This window comes from Macrotis lagotis, chromosome 1, assembly GCF_037893015.1.
Source record: "Macrotis lagotis isolate mMagLag1 chromosome 1, bilby.v1.9.chrom.fasta, whole genome shotgun sequence".
NCBI lineage: Eukaryota > Metazoa > Chordata > Mammalia > Peramelemorphia > Peramelidae > Macrotis > Macrotis lagotis.
In genome coordinates this window covers 574,605,661-574,622,653 of record NC_133658.1, presented here as the reverse complement: position 1 = coordinate 574,622,653, position 16,993 = coordinate 574,605,661, and the positions used below count along the sequence as shown (strand labels likewise).

Below are 16,993 nucleotides of genomic sequence, written 5' to 3'. Positions count from 1 at the left end.
TTAGTTGATTGCTGCTTTATAATATAGTTTTAGTATTTATATAGATTTATATAGATTTAGTAAAGTTAGGCCACCTTCCTTTGCATTTTTCATCAATAGATATTCTTGATCTTTTGTTGTTCCAGATGAATTTTGTAACTGCTTTTTCTAGCTCCATAAAATAGTTTTTTGGTAGCTTAATTAGTGTGTCACTGAATAAGAATTTAAATTGGGATGAATTGTCATTTTTATCATATTAGTTATAGTAACCATGAGCTATTGACACTTCTTCATTTGTTTAGACCTGACTATTTCTGTGAAAAATATTTTGTAATTATGTTCATATAGTTTCTGGGTTTGTCCTAAGAGGCAGATTTATTTATTTATTTATTATTTATGTGATTTATTTTATTATTTATTTTATATTTATTATTTATTTTATATCCAGCTAAAGTTGTTAATTGTTCAAGTAGTTTTTAGTTGATTTTTCTAGGCTTCCCTAAGTATATCATCATACATCTTACAAAGAGTAAAGTTTAACTTCCTCTTGTCAATTCTAATTCCTTCAATTTCTTTTTCTTCTTATTGCTAAAGTTAACATTTCTAATACTACATTGAACAGTAGTGGTGATAATGGGCATTCATATTCCAGGCCTGATTTTATTGTAATATGCTCCTAGTTTATCTGCATTACATATAATTTTTTTTTTTTTGCTTTTTGCAAGGTAATGGGGTTAAGTGACTTGCCCAAGGTTCACATAGCTAGGTAAATATTAATTGTCTGAATCCAGATTTGAACTCTGGTCCTCCTGACTTCAGGGCCAGTGCTCTATCCACTGTGCCACCTAGTCACCTGAGATATATTATTTTTGTTAGTTTTGTTATTGATATATTCATTTTGCTGATAACTTTACTAATATTAAACTATCCCTGCTAAACTGGTTTAAAACCTACATGATTATGGTGTATTATTCCAGAAATATCTTGTAACTTCTTTTTATTTCAGGTTTATCAAAATTTTATTTAAAATTTTTGCATTAATGTTCAATAGGGAAATAGATATCCTAAAAGGAATTTGGCAGAACTCCTCCTATTTTTAAAAATAGTTTGTATAAAAGTAAAATTAATTGTTCCTTAAATGTTTGATAGAATTCACTTGTAAATTCATCTGGGTCTGGAGACTTTTTTCTTAGGAAATTTATTTATGGTTTCTTCAATTTCTTTTTCTGAAACAGGATTATTTATTTTATTTCATCTTCTGTTAATCTGAGTAGTTTATAGTTTTATAAATATTCATCCATTTCACTTAGATTGTCAAATTTGTTGACATACAGAGTAAAATAGCTCTGAATTATTACCTTAATTTCTTTCTTATTGCCAGTGAGTTTACCCTTTTCATTTTTTGGAATAATCATTTGATTTTCTTCTCCCTTTTATAAAGCAAATTAACCAAAGGCTTATCTATTTTATTTATTTTTTCATAAAACTAATTATTAATTTTATTTTTCCATTAGTTTTCTTACTTTCAATTTTATTAATTTCTCCTTTAATTTTCTGAGATTCTAATTTGGTATTTAATTAAGGATTTTTAATTTGTTCTTCTAATTTTTTAGTTGCATGTCCAATTAGTTGATCTCCTTCTATATTTTATTCATATAAGCATTTAGAGACATAAAATTTCCCCTAAAACTGCCTTAATTTCTCATAGCCATTAATTTCCATTTGTCTAATTCTAATTTAAAGGTTTTATTTTCTTCAGTTAGCTTTTTGCTTCCTTTTCCAGTTGATTAATTTTATTTTTTGAAGGGTTACATTCTTTTTCAAGTTGGTCAGTTTTAATTTTTGATAAGTTACATTCTTTTTCTAATTAGTCATTTTTACTTTTAAAGGAATTGATTTGTTGAGCCAATTTTTCATAATTCTCCTGCATGACTCTCATTTCTCTCTTCTTTTTGATGCAATTATGTTTTATTATATAAATTAAACTGCTTTATTCTGAGAAAGGTTTATAGGTTTCACTCTTTGTAGAAAAGGCTTATGACATACAAAGACAAGAATTCTAGAATTGGGTAATGATGTATATAACATATTGTTCCTTATATACATGGTCTCTTTATTCTCTTCCTTATATTCTTTCCATATATTTGCTTTCATAATTTTTATTGATGATATTATTTTTTACATAAGTTAGATAAGGAAAGTTAATAAGCATTTATTATTATGTGCTAGGTCCTGTACTAAATCTTGGGGATTAAAAAAAAAGGGCAAACAGTTCTGGCCTTCAGAGAGCTCACAGTCTAATGTATAAATAGATATAGGTGATTCAGATATTAATTGACAAAATTTGCTACAAACTCTATATAGTTTTATTGTATCATAGGCAATTCTATCACACTCATAAGAACATAAGACTAGCACAAACATTTCCTTTGACTTACCAGTCAATATTTGGTTCCTCATAATGTTTTCACTTCTGGACTTACCCCTATAAGGATATATTTATATCTTATCCTTTTCTAAGAGTTATGAAAGGGGAGGAGAGGGCATGGGCTCTGATCTTGAAAAATACTAGTCATACTAATTTAAAGAAAAAGCATTTTTCAAAAATCTATTCTTTTCATGACTTTACCAATACTTCTATACCTGGGAGACCTCAGCCAATCTAGAATAGTTGTACTTACTGCTGTGTTCAAATGACACTGTGTTCAAATGACATGCTTCCAGAATTTCTATGTTTTTTGTTCAATTCCTAAATATATTTTTGTTTTTAAGATAGCATTTGTTGAAATAGATTGTCTTAGTCATCTCTGAAATATGTTGGGGACTACCTTTCCTCTTCAAGCTATTAGAGCTGCCAACATTTTTACATTCTAGGAAGACAACCTAGATCTATAGTCCAGCTGGCTTAGCAGCTTTTTTTTTTTTTTTTTTTTTTTTTTTTTAGGTTTTTGCAAGCCAAATGGGGTTAAGTGGCTTGCCCAAGGCCACACAGCTAGGTAATTATTGTCTGAGGCCGGATTTGAACCCAGGTACTCCTGACTCCAAGGCCAGTGCTTTATCCACTACGCCACCTAGCCACCCCTTAGCAGCTTGTTTTGACCTTGCAATCCTAGTTTTAGGATCTGGGTTCTTACTTTCTGTTTACTGTGACTATGGTTCTCAACTTTTCACTCTACTTCTAGCAAATAAGTTCCTGAGTTCTTTGCCCCCTTCCCTGTGTTCTTTGGCCCCTTCCCTGTGCTCTGCCCAACATATTTGTTTCTCTAGGATGAGGGATATGATTTGTCTATGTCAGGTCTCTTAGACACTGGAGTCCTCCCACCCCTGTGCTGAAACCCCAACAAATGAAACTGTCTTATCACAACCACCTACCTGCCTGAATCTTCCTCTATTGGCTACTACCATACCCTAATGGTTCACTACCACGACCTTTCCCCATCTACCTTTGTACTGGGTCTCATATATCTATGTCCTGGTCTATCAACTAACCTCCTTTATTGACATCAACAATGTCATTAATGGAGATTAGTTTCCATGTTTGCTATAACCAGTTAGAATCCAGATACAAAGTCGATTGCTTTCTAGTCTCCTAGATTAATTGGTTACCAAGCCACCTGACTTCCTGACAAGGTCAGAAGCAGAGACCCAGAGACTATGCCTTCTCCCTCCTCCTGCCCAGGGGAGAAAATAAATATCCTAACTATAGCCTAGAGCAAAGCTCCCCTTGTTACAAGGAATGATATGTCAATATACTGTCCAATAACTAGCAGATGCTCTCCTCTTATTTACTTGTTTACTTACTTGCTCAAATCCCTGTGATTTATAATCCAAGGCTGCCTATACAACAAATCCCTTCCCTGATACCACTTCCTATTCCCTCCTCTCCATTACATCATCCCTACTCCTCCCAAGTCCTTATTCAACTTTATCTTACTCAACTCCATCTGCTTCTTTCATTATCCCCTGCATCCCCACTATTCTATTATCAAAATTTGCTCTTCCTAATGGACCTCTTCCTATCAGAATTCTTTCATTTTCTTGAAGGCATTGAAACCTTACTCCTCAAGACTCTTGCTATCTGGTTCATTACTAGATACAGTCTCTCACATGCCCCATCTATCCTAAAACCTTGCTCCATTCTTCTACTTCCAGTCCCTTTCCATTGTCTCTATCACTTAATATGTAAGTAACCTTCTATGAGTTTGCTACAGCTAGATATATCACCCTATCAAGATCCTAATGGCAATTATCAAACAGCATCCATATTGGTCTATCACTCCCTCCCGCCCCTAAATTCTTTGGTTTCCTAGTTTATTAGGTATCCTCAAATCTCAGGCAGATGCAGGAACATAAAGAAAATTAAGAAACTTACAAAGTTAAGAAATATCTGAGGCAGGATTTTAAACCAGCTTTTCCTGAGGTCAAAGTTGGTTGGCATTCCATTATGCCATATTTCTTCCTCATTTTTTAACAGTCTAAAAAGTAAAAACTCACAGAAATCAGGGGGATAGTTCATTTTACTTTTTAAACTAGAAAAGAAAGGAGAAGAAATTGCAATTGCAAAAGAGACTACAGGATCAGTGTCCTAGGAATTGAAGGAACCATTGAGAAGTAGTCTAATCCAATCTCTTATTTTATAGATAAGGAAACTGGCTGGGAGAGAATGAAGTAGCATGATATACATACATAGTGCAATACCTATAGCTTAGATTTGGGACATAACTGATGATCCAGCAAAAAAAAAAGAGCAACAAGTAATAGGTAGTAGAGAAAGAAAAGAGCAGTGTCAGAAAAGCTGAGGGAGGAGAGAATCCAGAAGGATGAGGTAATAATGATTAGTATCAAATACTGAAGAAAGCACAAGGAGGATGAGGTCTGAGGAAAGGTTATTGAATTAGACAATTAAAAGACCATGGCTAACCTCTTTGAAGAGAGCAGTTTCAGTTGGGGAATGAAATCAGAAGCCATATTGAAAGTGGTTAAGAAATTGAAAGAATCATAGAATCATAAATATCAATCTCGATGCCTTTTTCTCAGTCCTCATCCTTAACTGACTGACAGCATTTGACACATAACCATACCTTCCTTCTGGATTCTCTCCTTCCTCAACTTTTCTGACACTCCTCTCTTCAGGTTTTGACTCTGCCATCTTATTGTTCTTTCTCAGTCACTTTTGATAAATGTAATAGAATGAGAAATAGAAGGAATGAGTAAAGGTGGTTGGCTATAAGAGGAAGGAAAGCTACAAGATCACAGCTTGAAGGAATATCCAGTTAAAGGCGTTTTTGTTGTTGTTGCTGTGCTTGTTGTTGTTTTAAGGATGAGAGATACTTAGACACGTTGGTAGGCATCCCAGAAGGAGTTGGATGATAAATGTATAATGAAATGTATAATGAAAACTTAAAAATTAGAGGGGAGAACTATAGAAGAAGCATTTTCCTGGATGAAATAGAAGGGGATGTAATCAAAAACACAAGTGGAAGTGCTGGCCTTAGCAAAGAGAAGGGTCATTTCTTTCAAAGCAAATAGAGCAAAGATGAGAGATTTAAAATTGAGAAAACAGTTTGTAAAAGATTGTCTCCACTTTACCAATAAAATTGAGGATACATTTTTTGTTGAGAGGAAAAGGGAAGTAAGGAGAGGACAGGACAGCCTGGAAGAAAAACCAAAGTTTGGAACTGATATTTTGGGGAATATGATAAACAGTTTGCCACATAACTGAGATGAGGTAACAAATTTTTGTGGAGCTACTCAACATCATTATTCACCTTCCAGCATTGTTCAACAGCTTAGTATGGTGGAACAGAATACTGGAATAAACCTTTACTAAGTACCTTCCATGTGACAGACACTGTATAGGACTTGAAAATATTGTCTTATTTGATCTTCATAGTAGCCTTGTGAGATTAGTATGATATTATTGTCTTCATTTTTATAGCTGAGGAAATTAAGGCTGAGAGATGTTAGGTGACTTTCCTAGTGTCACCACTCTATTTGAGATTGGAGCTGAACTCAGGTCTTCCTGACTCTGGGCCTAATGCTCTACCCACTTTGCCATCTGGCTACCTGGTATGAGTAATCTAGGAGTGGGTTTTCCAGTAATGGAGATTTTTCATAGATGTCAAAGAATTTTGGAAGCTAAAATTGACATAAAATTAAATTTTGTTATTATTATAATATTGCCAATGGAGCAACTCTAATATGAGACAAGACATCAGTATTGATCTATCTGAAGGACCATGACATGGAAGAAGGATTGAATTTGGTATGAAATAACACTTGTCTTTAGACTTTAGATGAGACTTTTTTCCCTGCTAAGGATTCTAGGTCATAGCAAGTGTATTTGAGTTATATTCATGGACTTAGACTTTAAAAGGAGCTAATATATGACTTGAGAAGAGCTGGAGAAAGAGATTAGATAGAAAAATCAGGAGATTACAAAAAATATGTGGATTATTACCTGGGGAGAGACTTGTGCAGACTACTCAGATGAGCTACATGAACTTCCAAGTGACATTGTCCATTGAAGACACAGAGACAATGAAAGGGGGAAAGGAGTCATGACCAAATAGGAAAACAGAAAGAGAGATGGACACATGGTACCATCCCTTCATTTGTACCATGAGCCATATGGATTGTTTATGTTCTAATCAGGTGAGACTTACCAGAACACAGCATTATAGCAATCAATGCACCTCCCATTCTTTCTACTTACAAAAGGATAACAACTGGGATACTACTATAAGCAAGTAGGGATATATATATATATATGATCTTGGAGGGTTCTTGGGGACATAAGGGGAGAGAAAGATTGCTTGAACCCCTAAAAACCCTGAATTATTTTCCTTTTCAAGACTGAGAGGGACCCATGGATAAACTCTTAGGTTAGAGGAACTATCCCTGAGAAAGGCAATAGTCAGTCAGAGAGATGAGGATCTGGGCTCATGTTATGAGATTGTTTTGTTCCCTTTAGACTGTAAATAAAATCCGTTCTATGCTGATTCTTTTGTAACTTAATTACTTGCATGGGTGCTGAGAGTTGTCCTAGAAAGTGCCAAATTCTGGCATTTCAAGGAAAACTCAGGGGTGGGGGCATAAGCAGAGTACTGTTATTGAGAAATCTTCATAATTAAACCCCAGCCATCATCTGATCTCAGAGATCTGGTAATAAATAGGTCATATTTACAAAGTACTTTTCATACATTAGCTCATACAAAACAACCATAATAGGTAGATGTTATCCTCATTTACAGATAAGAAAACCAAGACTCTTGTTTTGTCCATGGTTGTGAAAATAGTGTCAGAAGTAGAATTGGAAACAAAACCTCTCCTGACTTTACCCCTAATATTATTTCCACTTCAAAATGTTTTCCATCTGCAAGGGCAAATGATTTAGACTCACTTTAAAAGTAAAACTCCCTTGAAGTTTCCTTGAGAGACAGAGGTCTCTTCCTCACTGGAGGTCTTTAAATAGAGGATGGTGACTATTTTTTCCATGAATTGTGATTCTTAATCAGTATGGTTGGAATTTGGTGGCCCTTTAGGTCACTTCCAACTCTTAGAACCTGTGAGTGACATTTAGAAAATAGCCTAAGGTCAGAATTAGGAGTACAGTGTGATTATGAAACAAAAGAAAATGATATTGTGATCATAGTGATCAAACAATGACATTGGTTTTATGAACATATATAGTATAATGGTCAATCACCCCCACTCCAGGAAAAATAAGAGCAAGAACTTTTTTTTCTTTATAAATGAGTCAGAGTATGAAGATGACAGAATAGCAACATCTGAAAGAATTCTGGAAATATTTGAGGAATTTTAAAGCAACATGACAAATATCTTTTAAAAGATTTAGTACTCATTTGGTGCAACTAAATGAGTGAGAATCAGAGAATTTTAGAGGAATGTATCAGTCAGTTTGAAAAATCAGATTTCATGTAGGAAGGAAGATTTAAGTGGCAAAAATGATTTTCAAAATTGAAAATGAAACAATAGAATAATTCAAGGATGAATAACTATGCAAGAGACCTTTCTAAATATGGCTGTGTTTCCATTCTATAATTTTCGTACTCACTTCTGATTAAAATTATGTATTATTCTTTCAAAATGTTTAATTGTAATTATTTGTAAACATGTAAACACATAAAATACCTATCCCATGGGGTTTCTGATTTGATTTGGTCTTCAAAGAAACTCTATGGGCCAGGAACTCTGGGTATAATAATCTCTGTTTTAAAGATAAGGAAACAAAGGTGGGGAAATATAATTGTTTGATGGACAGAAAAAGGGTTTTTTTATTGAAAATATAAAATATTGGCAAAAATAAGGCCTCTATAAAGAAAATATCTAAAAATGAAAACTAAAAACAAATCAGTTGACAGCAATTACCAGAGAAAGAGAAAGAAACCCTGTCAGCTTGCCCAGATAGTTTGCATATAATTTCAGAAATATGATCACTGTGTAATGGCTAATTACAATATTGGTACATCAAAAATTTGTTAGTCCATGACATTTATTGTGTACTCACTGTGCATTGAACATTGAAATGGATAACATGGGAAGATTAAAAGGAAATGAAAGAAGTTTATACCCTGAGGAAACTTTAATTTTGGTGAAGGAATTGGATATTTATGAATACATAAGAGCAAACACAAAAATAGAACCTAAAGAACAGGCAAATAACTAGTAACAGATTTCTCACATTCATGAAACATATGGGCAGGTCAGGAGTTGCTACCATTATTTCAATAATGAGTTAATCTTTATGAAGAAGGTAATATTTGAACAGAATTAGTTAAGCAGATACATACACTAACCTTGTCAAAAAGTCAAACTCAACAGGGGAATATTTTTTGCACTAAGGTAAAAACTTGGGGTCCTTTCCGAATTAAACAATTTTACAGGTGCTTCCCAAAATTCTGAGAAACTTTGTTGTTTGCTCTTAAACAATACCTTCAAGATTTTCATCAGTCACAAGTTATATTTTTGTTGGGTCTTCCCAGTTGACACACATACATATACACAGAGATATGTTTGTATGCATGTATTTGCATGTATTATGCACACATAGACACACAGACACACACACAAACACACAGACACACACACACACACACACACACACAATGGAATTACTTTGTGGATCAAGTAAGGTAGACATTCTAACTCCAGTTCTTGAAAATGCAAGAATAAATGTTGACCCAAAATTGTTGAATTAGGGGAAACCTGATCAAGTACACAAACTGTTAAGATTTAAAATCCTCAGAGGGGAGTATTCCCTGACTGAAATAAAGACTTGATCTATATGAAGGCTGCTTTGAATCTGTTGCCTTGCTTGTTTTTCAAGCAGTGAGGTGGCACAGTGAATAGACTAGATTGCTAGATCAGGTCTCAGGAGTTTAAATCCTGCTTCAGACCCTAGCTGTCTTTGAACATGAGTAAGTCACTTAGAACCTCTTTAAGCCTCTGTTTCCTCATCTATAAAATGGCAATAATAGTAATTATGGCACATGGTATTGTAAGAAAAATATAAATATGAAAAGAGTTTTGGAAACCTTAAAGAGTTTTATAAATAAATGCTAACTATTAGTAATATTATTTTCCTTGTATTTTCAACTTTTATACCTCTCAAATTTTTACTAGATTTGGAACATCCAGTTTTACTATGTCCTTCAGTATTCATCCTATTCTTATCTATTAACTACTTTTGATTTTCTACTTGTTCTTTTAGGATGCCTTCATTCTACCCTTTATACCTCATTTGTAACATAGTCTTATTCTGACTTTATACACCTACCAGATACAAAAGTCCTTGCCCTAGTTTTGCCTTTCTTTGCAACTCACAGTTCATAGTTGTGTAGTGAAGATGGAGTTTTGGTAGAGAGGAGACCTGAGAGTAATAGTGATAATCAGTAATGAGCAAGAGAAATGAATCAGCTCATGGAGATATAGCTGAGGATCTGGAATTAAGAGCAGAGGATCTAGGGCTACTTCTTGAGTACCTGTCCTGGATGACCCCTGATCAGTTGTTGAAAATGAAGAATGATCAAATTTTTAAAAACTCAGACTACTCTGACCACATGAATCAGAGTATCAGAGCAGGCTTTGATATATGCTAATTGAACATTAAAATTCTAAGTAAAAAAATAGTAAAGAGACTAAGAGACATGATTCTGTAACATTTTAATCTATATTGGTGGAGAGACAGAAGTCTACTGGAGGCAGCATTAGGAATAAGTACTGGAAATAAACTACATCAAGTAGGATTCATTCTATATCAGAGACATACTTTCATCTGAAAATTTCTCTACCAACTCTCATTTGCAGGCTAAACATCAGACCTATGATAGCTATGAACTACACTTCTTTTCATCACCCATAGGAGAAAAGTCAAGGTGGGACTGGATATATAATCTACAGTTATGAGAGTCAAGAATAATAAGGATAAAGGGAAAGAATAAAGGAAGATTTTATAAAGGTATATGTAAGGAATAAATTGAAGTGAGGTATATATTGAGCTAGATAATTTCCTAGTTTTTTTTATTCATATCATGTCTAAGGATCCATAAGAATTATTACTCTTTAAAATGTATTATCCCACCCATATTGTATGGTAAGATTTTAAAATCAGCTTTTTTTAAAGTATGTAAATTTATCATTAAAATTCTAAAAAAAATAATAAATATTTATGCAGAAGACACTTACCCTTGGAGTTATATTATTGAACTTGAGATTCATCCATTCATGGAATTAACAAAAGTATAGTAGCCATTACAAATACCATATATTACGAGAAAGTCAATTCAAATTCAGAGGACTTTTCCCTAATTTGAAGATTCATCAGGATAATTTTTACACCAATTATTCAGAGTAAGTGACCTTATAATTCCTTAAAACCTAACATTTTAGGATCTTGATATGTTCACATGTTTAAGTAATAGAGCAAAGACATCACCAGCAAAAATGAAAATATTAATGGTTACAATGACTCTTTTCCAAAACAAGTATATGCTTTCTAATGGATCAAAAGGCAAATGAACAATTAGGGTCTAATGAATGATGTATTTGTGGTTACTCTACATATCTAAAGAAGGGTTCATATCATAACTCATTCCCTACTCATCTTAGAAAGTAGCTATACTATATATATAACATGAAGTAATGAGATTGATTTTCACATGCAATTTGTGTAATCATTCCTATTACTTTACAATTGTAACATATAATAAAGACTTAATTTTTTTTGTCATAACTAGAGAAACTTACACAAAAGCCTTACCCCACTGTTTCACACTAATGTACAGAAGCGACCCTAGGTTCTCAGAATCTATTCTAGGTTCTATAAATTTGAAAATCCAATCCAACAATCATTTATTAAACACTTCCAAGGCACTGTGTCAGGTATAAGGAATGTTTGATATGGGCAGATGTAATATGAACATAGACCAAATATGAATATATATATATATATATATATATATATATATATATATACCATATATCCAATAATCTAAGGAAGGAAAGAACACTAAGTACTAAGTGGGTAGTAAGTGACATGAGTAGAGGGGAGAGAAAAGTACATGGACACTACAGAGGGAAATGGAGGACCATGACTGGAGACCAGCAAGTCAATCAATCTGGCTAAAAATGCTTGAAGAGGTAGGAGTAATATGAAAGAAACTTAGAAAGGGAGCCAGATTATGAAGGTCAGAGAAATTGAGATTTTATACTGAGCATCATAAAAGTCAGTAAAAGTTCTTAATCAGTCAATTACCTGGCCAAACATGTGGTGTAAGGGAGGCAGAGCCAAGACAGCAGAGAAAAGTCAAGCAGTGGCCTGAGCTTTCCCTAGATTCTTTCAAAATAATGTTAAATCAAGCCTCTAAACAAATTCTGGAATGACAGAACTCATAAAAAGACAGTTAACAACTTTCCAGTCTGAGATAATTTAGAAGGAATTCAGGAAAGGTCTGTGTCACTTGGGCAAAAGGGGGAGCTTAGTTCAGGGCAGGCAGTGTCTGGGCAAGTCAACAAGCAGTTCTGAGCCACAGCACAGATCAGCATCCCAGGACTCTGGGTCCTGGCTCAGCAGGCCAGTGGCACAGCAGGCAAACTGCAGCCCTGGAACCTTGGGCACAACAGGTACAATTAGGCTAGGCTACTTCAGCATTGTGGGCAAGCTTTCAGCTCAGGAGGCCCCAGTGCAGAAAGACAGACCCCTGGCCCCTAGTACAAGAAGCTTGAGAAAGTGCTCTGTGTAATGCAGGAGTTTTTAATTTATTAGTTAGATCAATGACTACCTTAGAGAGAGTTGTTTTAGTTGAGTGATGAGTTTAGAAACCAGAATGCAAGAGACTGAGAAGTATGTAGGAGGAGAAGAAATAGAGACAATAAGTGGTGATAACTGTTTTTCCTAGGAGTGTGGTTGAGGGATGAGAGATACATCAAATATTCTTCTAAACTTTGTGCCATTCACAAATTTGATAAGCATGCTATCTATTGTCTTTATCCAAGTAACTATTAAACATTTTAAATAGAACAAAGTCAATAATTGGATTTTAAGTAACTTCACTAGAAATATTCTTCCAGGCTGACACTGATCCATTATCGATACTTTTGAGGGAGGAGGGTTGGCCAATGAACAAGTCCCAAATCCATCAATTATACTACAGATCTACATCATGGACTATAATATAGTCTGATAAAATTCGGATAAACTAGGTTTATAGCATTCTTCTGTATGTAGCTAGAGCAATGCAAGTCATTTAGAGTTAATAATTATTATCTGTAAGGCAAAATTTTACAGTCTTGAGATGCAAAGACAAAATTGTAATAGTTCCTGCTTTCAAGAGATTCTTTTAAGATAAAATTTAAAAAAAACATATGTGCATATATTTTTACTTTGTTTGGATTTTCTCCTATATCCCTCTCTATCCCATCTCTTAGATAGCCATCCCTTATTACAAAATTTTTTTAAAAAAGAAAAAAAGTTAGAGGAAAAATCAGCAAAATTGACCAATACATAGGAAAAAAAAAACTTTTAATATTCTATCCAAATGTTCTACACCTATGAGTCTGCTACCTCCACAAAGAAATGAAAGGAGGCCTCTTATTATATTTCTTCTTTGGGGTAAAGCTTATTATTCTTTATAACCCTCATCTTGGATTGTTTTGTGATTGCTATTCTTTCCATTTCTGTTGCTATTTTAGTAGTCATTAGGTATATTGTTTTCCTACCTCTGTTTATTCGTTTTTCATCAGTTAAGATTTTTTTCCCCTTCTCTGTATTCATCAGGGTCATTGCTTCAAAGGGCACAAACTTTGTTTCAAGTTTTTTGTTTCCACAAAATGTGCTGCTATATCTATTTCTTAAATATAACATCTGTGTAAATAATATCTTTGGGGCATGTGCCTAACAAGTAGAATCTCTAGGTGAAAGCAAATGGATATTTTAGCTTTTTTATTTTCCTAATTCAAAATTCCTTTCAAGATTGGTTGTGCAACACCAAAGGAGTTTACAGGAGATGTGCCAAACATAAATAATTTGGGGAAGGCAAGAACACTAACAAAAACTGGAGAAAGTTTCATAGAGTTTATGGCACCAGAGCTTGAGGAAGAGAAAGATTTGAAAGGCAGAGACAAGAAGACAATGCATTTGAAGCACAGGTAATAGCCATTGTCAATAAACAGAAAGTCAAACTGGAAATCAGAGTTGTGTTGAAGAAAATATGAAATAGGGTGGAGAGGTAAATGATCCCAATAGTAGAGGGTCTCAAATTACAGCCTGAAGAGCTAGTAATTTTTTTTCTAGAAATGATAGGGGACCACTGAAAGTATTTGAACAGAGGAGTGGCATCATTAGATCACCTATGTATAAAAGGAAAACTAGAAGTGAGGAAGTTATTACAATCTTGCAGGCAAGAAGCACTGAGGATCTAAATGACAGTGGCAGGCATATATATGAAGGGAAAGAATGACTCCAAGATTATAATTTGGGATGACCTGTAGTAAAGAACTAGGAAAATAGGAGGAAAGGGACATTGGATAGTGATAAGGGATGAGAAGAGATGAGTTTTTTTTAAATCAGTAACTGAGGCAAAAATGAAAACTGAGATTGGTTTGATATACTTTCCCTTTCTAAATGTTTAAGTGTATTACTTTAATAATTAATTTTAGAATATTAATTTTTCTGAACCTGTTTACTCTATCTTACTTAAAAAGATCTGTAATTCCTCATTTCATTATTCACCAGGTTTCCTTTAGTTTGTGTTTCTTTAATGGCTGCAAATGACTAAAAGAAAAAGAATTAGCTGGAAGTCAAGCATATGGTAAAAAGCCTCTCTGAATTTTGTGAGGCCAGTCCTTGGATATCAAATACAAAAGACTATCATAAGGTCCATCTTCAAGGTTTTTCCTGCTTGATGAGAACTTCATTTGCTTTTCTTTGAATGACCTGTGAGAACCCAATATCTTTTCAATATCACAATGAGGCATCAGAGTTTTACTTTTTTGGAGAGTTTCCTCTTTTACCTTGATTAAAAGTTTCAAAGAGCCAAGCAATGTTATGTAAGTAAATTAAATATCAAAGCCCAGAAATAAATACCCAAATTAATATAACAATATTAAAATTCAACTTACAGTTCAATTGCTTTGTTCCACATGATAACATATCCAGAAAGAATGAAAGATTCAATATTTACAATGTGTGTATTTCCTCTTTCTGTTCCAACATAGAGCCATTTACTCTGGAAAGGTAGATGACAGTAAGTAATTCTGAAAGAAAGAAAATTTCAATTGAAATATCTGAATTCTAACTTTTTTTAATATCACAGTTTTACAAAATTACAGATAATTATTCTTTAATTTTTAAAAATCAAAATATCTATGGAGAAAGGTATTCAATTTTAGTGCAATAGAATAAGATAAAAACATTTACTAATATTAAATTATGAGAGCAATAGACAATAGAAATGTTACAACAATATTACTGAAAATTTTATATAGTATTAACTTCAAATCAAAATTAAATAAACATAAATATATAAATTTCAAAATTCACAAAGAAGTTATTGCCATGCCTAATTATACCAAATTTCCAAATATTTGAAATTATTTCTCTTAATATCTCGTATAATAGATGAAATGTTTAGGAATTAATGAATGATTCCTGATATTTACTTGCATCCAAACCTATAACAACCAAAAAATAGCTGTATCTACTTAAAATCTAAGTCAAATTCAGTTGAAATAGAGAGGAAATTACAAGATGTGATGAAGGACAATGGTAGAAATGACCCAGTGGTGGTGGTGTGGTGAGGAAGAGAGCAAGAGGAAATGTTGCTCCACAACAAAGAAAACAGTCTAAGCATGGGTGTAATAGGAAGGAAGACAGTAGCCCAGGAGATAGTATCATTCTCAGGCTCAATCAAACCAGGGTAAGTTACCCCAGGGTCCTGGCTGTTACTTTCAAGGAAGAAACAAATCCTGAAAACAGAATCCTGGTGATCAGGCAGCTAGGTGGCATAGTGGATAGGGCACCAGCCCTGGAGTCAGGAGGACCTGAGTTCAAATGTGACCTCAGACACTTAATAATTACCTGGCTGTGTGAACTTGGGTAAGTCACTTCACTCCCATCGCCTTAATAAAAAAAATAAAATTAAAAAAAGAGCCCTAGTGATTGGATGAGGGGATTATATCTCCAAAGAACCTGAAGGCAAGGCATGGGGATGTCAGTTGAACCCTGAGGAAAAAAACATATCTGCTTGAATAGTTATTACTCTGCCTACTTTATAGATCCTAATGCTGTAAATTGCTGATTTAAGATGAAATCTTTTTTTTTTACTTTTTATCCATGGATAAATCATGATCCAAGTCTCAGTTTCTTCATCTATAAAATGGATAGCAATAGCTACTTCACAGAATTGTGAGAATAAAATAAAATGAGTGCAAAATATTCTTTAAATCTTAAAGCACAAAGAAAAGGTAAGCTATTATTATTGTTCTGATTTTTGGTATTGACTTGAACTAGTTTCTGAAACCCATTATCCCCTATTGTATGCCTAGAACTCATAAATTAACAGAAAAGCCAAAAGTATCAATGGTAGATGATATCATGACATTTAGAATAACTGAATACAAAATTTATTCATAATTAAATTCTTTGCACCCCATTATATGATTTCAAATAAACAAGTTGAAGCAATGAATGACTGCATGACTGGCCTCGACTACAGACTCATTCTAGATGATTCACTATACAGTCCCATTTTTCTAAGAGAAGATATCAAGTATATTAATGTAACTACTTTGGATCCTACATCCATGAGTTGTAGAACACTTCTAATGGATAAGTGCTTCCAGGATTAATTAACAGCCCAATCATTTATCACCAAGTAGATCTTTTATGTTTCCAGGTCTCATAACCCTGGTTAGAATATTTTAAAATAGACAGCTCCACAAGTTGGCCAATTATTTGTGTTCCTACCACTTTAACAATTAAGACATTCTTTTCTTTTAAATGGTATACATTTGGAAAAATAACTTTGACCAGACTTTTGAGATATAATCCTTCCTCCATGATAATTTATTCAAATAATTCATTTCATTTTTAACCATTTAATGTATAAAGTATAACCATGTGAGAAATGTTAGAAATTCCAACTACATACAGGTGAGAACTATATAAGCACTTGGATTAGTCACAATAAGCAACATGACATGGTTTAATGGTATGGCATGGAAGACACTGGCATAGGACCTTCCAACATGTCATGCCTACATCAGAGATAGTACAGTGCTCTCCATAAGCAAGGCAGAATTGAAGCAGTTCAAAGGAAAGGTGTTCACAAGGATTAGTTGTGTCCAACCTGTGGCAGAGCATTCAAAGCTCACATTGGTCTGATCAGCCACAGTTGCACTTAAAGTAACTTGTCTCTATCATAGTAAAGTCATTTTAGTCTTCTTCAATAATGAAGGACGAGATCCAGCCAATGTAATTGACTTTTAGAGTTTC

The 16,993-nt window shown here is 33.7% G+C and overlaps 1 protein-coding gene across 5 annotated transcripts in view; it reads right to left on the bottom strand.

The window, feature by feature from the left end:
* STXBP5L (syntaxin binding protein 5L) overlaps positions 1 to 16,993 on the bottom strand; it is a 418,354-nt gene that overhangs the window by 237,713 nt on the left and 163,648 nt on the right. For all 5 annotated transcript variants that reach the window (XM_074214609.1, XM_074214607.1, XM_074214610.1 and 2 more), the window contains exon 6: positions 14,620 to 14,754. In XM_074214609.1, coding sequence (XP_074070710.1) covers positions 14,620 to 14,754 — 135 coding nt within the window. The remainder of the gene's footprint in view (positions 1 to 14,619; positions 14,755 to 16,993) is intronic.